The sequence below is a fragment of the Alligator sinensis genome, unplaced genomic scaffold (genome assembly GCF_000455745.1).
Source record: "Alligator sinensis unplaced genomic scaffold, ASM45574v1 scaffold444_1, whole genome shotgun sequence".
NCBI lineage: Eukaryota > Metazoa > Chordata > Crocodylia > Alligatoridae > Alligator > Alligator sinensis.
The window spans coordinates 4,436,187-4,440,883 of record NW_005841886.1 but is presented as its reverse complement, the minus strand read 5'-3'; the positions used below and the strand labels follow the sequence as shown (position 1 = coordinate 4,440,883).

The 4,697-nt window shown below is 43.9% G+C and overlaps 1 protein-coding gene across 1 annotated transcript in view; it reads right to left on the bottom strand.

Annotated features, from left to right (window-relative positions):
• Positions 1 to 4,697, bottom strand: part of LRRC37A3 (leucine rich repeat containing 37 member A3) — a 21,159-nt gene that overhangs the window by 9,919 nt on the left and 6,543 nt on the right. The window contains exons 3-4 of the mRNA XM_025196914.1: positions 4,433 to 4,504; positions 1,619 to 1,693 (exon numbers count right to left, since the gene is read on the bottom strand). Coding sequence (XP_025052699.1) covers positions 1,619 to 1,693; positions 4,433 to 4,504 — 147 coding nt within the window. The remainder of the gene's footprint in view (positions 1 to 1,618; positions 1,694 to 4,432; positions 4,505 to 4,697) is intronic.

The following is a 4,697-nucleotide window of genomic DNA, read 5'->3' as shown; positions in this document are numbered from 1 at the left end:
GCAGCTCCCTGCTGCAGCCACCGGGGACTGCCCGAATCATCAACACCGTCCAAATCTTTGCCGAAGATTCGGACAGCTTTGAATCAATTCAGACCTTTAAATTGGTCCTCTGATTCGAGGACCTGGAGATTTGGCCACTGAATCGAGCCGAATCTCCTCCAAATCGAATTACTACCTGATTTCACACAGCCCTAGTGAACGTGCTGTGTTCCCATGCTGTTCCTTCCTCCCCATTTACAAAATGGGCCAGGCCCTGAGCACTCAATCCACCCTTTGCACTACTCATGTGGCAGCCAACAGTTCCCCAGATGCAGGGTTTTCCTGGTTGATGTAGAATTGGACTGAGTCTACCTCACTCTATTGTGGCTTCTTCCATTCCAGCAAAGAAAATCACAACCATGGCGGGGAGGCAGGGGCAGGCAGGCTGGGATTCTTGGGACAAAAAGACACATTTATTGTCCATATCTTTCCCCAGTTGGCCAGGTCAAAGTATCTTGACTCAGTATGGTTTAGTGCAGAACTTGGCCTGTTTCTGAATTTGTCTTTTCCTTTATTATTCAGCCTTAGACACTTAACATAAGTAACAAATCCCTGAAACAGGACTGTACTCACAAACAGTTTTCCATTGCCCAAGTTTCTTTCCAGATTGTTTTCATCTCACATCTTCCTATCTGAGGGCCACTCAGTCTGAGATGGTTGTCCAGAGACCTCCCTGATTTCCTTAACATGTGAGTCTTCTGAAGGGTTTTCAGACCTGATATCCCGTCTCAGGTGCTCACAGGCCATTAAACAAGACTTATGCATTGTTCAATCCAATTTTTTTATTAGAAATATTTAGAGTTTGGGGAAACTAATTTTATTACTGGGCCTTTATCTCAGCAACAGATAAAAGCTATTGTTTTATTACTGGTAGGAATGTTGCAATTTTTTTTTAATTAAAGGATTAATTTTAACCTTGTGTGTTACAAAATGCAGCTTCAGTGATGCATTGTGATACATATACCTCTTCCCCTCACAACTGCGTTCTGCAGTGCTGATAAGCTACAAAAGGCCACAATTAATATGACTATTTATCAAGTGGCCAGAAACACTGTGTCCTAACCCTGATACTGTTTTTTCCCCAAATTGTTAAAATAATAAATGTTCACAAAGAGATGGTGGTAGCAGCTTGCCTTTTACCTTGCCCCCAATTTAAACATGTCAGAGACAAAACAAAAATGTTTTGTGTGCATCTCTTATTTAAGACATCCCATTAATTACACTCTTAGAAAATGGCATTGATAGTTTATCTACAGACAGCAGTAGATACCATGCTTCATCTGACCATGGCTTGTTGGCCAGAATAGACTCTCACAAAGACAATCATCACTGCAGGAGTTTTTCAGATATCATATATTTCAGCTGATATACTGTTGCTCATGTCAGTAATTCTCAAGAAGAGATACTTGTAATCCTTCCAAGACTATTACAGAAAAATCAATGATTCTACACAAGTTGAAGTCAGGGTTTAAAGGCATTACTTTTATGTTGCATTTGGTACCTTTCGCTTTTCAAGGAGATAATTTATTTTTACCTAGTGCAATATGCAATGAATAACATCAAAGTTCATTGTACTTACAGGGTTTCTAAGTGTAGTGATACAACGAGAAGAGTGTGAAGTATCTGTTGAGTCACTTGTGTTGCACCTAAATCTCTGAAAGAGTTAAAAAAAGACATTTCAGGCCTGATTATTGGAAACTTGCTTTGTGGACAAGCCGATCTTGATAGTTACTAAATATGAAAAGATAGCTTGCATTTTATCTAAAATACTGTATAAGAGTTGAAAAAGATCATAACATTACTAATCCTCGTCTCATAATTCAGATTCTGGCAATATAAAATTCTCCCAGATAATATTAAAGGTAAAATAAAGGCAAATAATTACAATACAGGACATCATGCAGCGTCAGGAGTGCTGAACATGATAGGTGGCAAGCATTGGTTTGCCTCTGCTTTTAGAAGCAAAGGTGAGATCCTCAGACGATGTAAACAGGTATAGCATCACTGACTTTAGTGAAGCTATGCCTGGGTAGAACAGCTGAGAATCCATTCCAGTATGATGATTTGACTAAACCTGTGCGAGATTCGTAACCAAAGGCCTGACTTTGAATTAGTAGGATGAGGTGAAAAATAATGATTATCTGACCTGTCTTGCAAACAATACTAAGTTCTGTGTGGATTTAGGAATTCCCAAAGGAACAAAGAAGGACCCTATTCCACTCCACCCACGTGGGTTTGAAAATACCTTGAGTGCAGAGTCCAGTGGCTGGACGCATTACATGTAGGAATGAAATAGAACAGAGTAAAATGAAAATCTGAATCACATAAATGGACTATGAAAAGAAAAGCTCAAGGTGGAAGAAAGCAAAGTTTCCTACAGAAAAGGGATATGATGATTCTGTTTCTAGTGTAGGAGAACACACGCATCCGACAAAGAAGTGGATAATATGTACTTTTGGGAAAGTCCCTGCCATGAATAAAAAGGAGAGGCTGGTGGGTTAGGGTCCTGGTTTAGCTTCAGCTTCTTGTTCTGACATAGAATATACAAGTGACTATAAGCAGGTCATTTTCTCTTTGTGTCTTGGTGCCTCATCTGTACAATGGTGGTAATAGCACTCCCCTACCTTGCAGGGATATTGTAAGGGTAAATGCATTAGAGATGGTGAAGCTCAGAAGCATTTTAGTAATGGGAGGCACTTAAGTATTATAGATCGCCTGCCAAGAAGCTAAGAGGTGAGATCATGCTTTTTATTAATGCCACTATATAGGCTTTTCCCAAAAGCCCTGTGTACAACGTCTGATTCATGTTTCAGACAGTGAGAGCAGAAAACTGGTACAATGCCATCCCTCAAGAACTGCACCAAAATGGCAGCCATTGAAAGGGAAAATGCACTAAGGAAAAAGCCACGGTCCTTTGGGGCCATGTGGGGTGGCTTGAATGTGGATTTTCCAGAGGAAAACGGACTTCCTCAAACAACATTGATGAATTCCTGCAGGTGAAAGGTCATGTGAGCTAAAGTAAGAGCTCAGAGCTGCTCGTTATAATAATCACAGGAGGTGATATGATAGCAGCTGGGGCTCTGAGCCCGTCCTGCAATGTGGGTTTGATGAGGATGGCCATGATTACTAGAACCCCTAGCAAAAAGTGCAGGTTCCAGGGGTGCCATGACAAATGCAGTCCCGGAGCACAGACACAGCCAACCCAGAACGCCAAAGGCACCAAACCCGATATCTATGTTAACCAGGTGGAAACATGGCATAAATCAGCTCCCAGAATCTTTGCTTTCTACACTTCAGTCAAATCAATGTTTTCTACACTCAGTGCTTTCTACACTTAAGCAAAAAGCAGCATCTCCATCTTCAGAGGCTCCCTGTCCCTTCCAGAGTCCAGTGGCAAGGTACTTTCCCAGTCTCCAAGGCTAAGTACAGACAGTCAAAAAGCTGGAGGCTGAATCGATTCAAACTAGGCAGCTTCCTCTAAGCTGTGTAGGTTGCATGGGTAACCAACTGAACTGACATTCAGTTTTCTATTGGGAAAGGCAGGGGGATGCCTGCACTGACTCAGCCCAGTGGGGGGTGCTAGAGCACATCTCCCAGCCTGCTGGCTATTGCCAGCCTAGCCAAGTGTCCCCTATTGGCTCCCCAGTATATATTCCCAACCTCCTGTCTGGGTGCTGCCCACCTTGGGGGAGCCTAACCTTTAGTGGGGTTTCCCCAGCCCAGGCAGCCACATGGAGCTGAGGCCAATTCCTCCCTCCGCTTTCCCAGCTGCTGATTGCTTCGGCCACTGCCCCAGGAGGGAGGGAGAAGTCCTCCGGCCAGGTGCCTGCCCATGCAGCCCTGCATGGTAGCACTGGGGAGCCCCTGCTTTATGGGGCTTCCCCCCAACCCAGCCTAGGGTCCACCAGCTTGGGGCAACCCCAGGGAGCGGAGGGGATTTCTTCCCTGCCTGAATGCCGGAGTTGCTTGCCTGAACTGCTGCAAATCTTAGAGGGAGCCTGGGGCGGCTTTAGGGAGTGGAGGGAAATTCCTCCCCCCCGCAATAAATAAATAAATAAATAAAAAAGTTTTGTCTCAGATTCCCAGCAGCTCTGGCAAAATGGGCTGTGGAGGAACAGGATTCTCTAGGCAGCATTATCTTCAGCCACCACCACCAGTTCACCTTTGGGCCAGCCCATGCCATTTGCAATCTGGCCTGTGTTAAGCATGGAGTGAACGGCTCTGCTCTTTTCTTTTTCTGTTCCCGTTGGGGTTACTTGTACTATATTAGCTGCTCTAAAAGCAGCAAGCAGTGAGTTCAGCACACTGTAGGCTCTGCTAAGGGGTTGTCACTTGCAGATGCAAAGACATACCTTACATATGCTGGTTAAAGTCAAGCCGAGTTTATACTTACAGGTACTTCAAGGATGGCAATTGAAGAAAAGCTTTGTCAACAATGGCCGACAGTGGATTACGGCTTAGGACTCTGGAAAAAAACAAATCAAACAGCACTGTGAACAAATGCGCTAGAAAGGCATGTGATCGCTGACAATGTTTGTAGTGCTCACTCCTGCAGAATCCTGAAATACATACTGCCTTGGTTGTAATCAGCTAACGAGGTAAAACACAGAAGTGCCTCTCTTGGAAAATATATCTCCCTTAACATTTCCCTCAGGTCA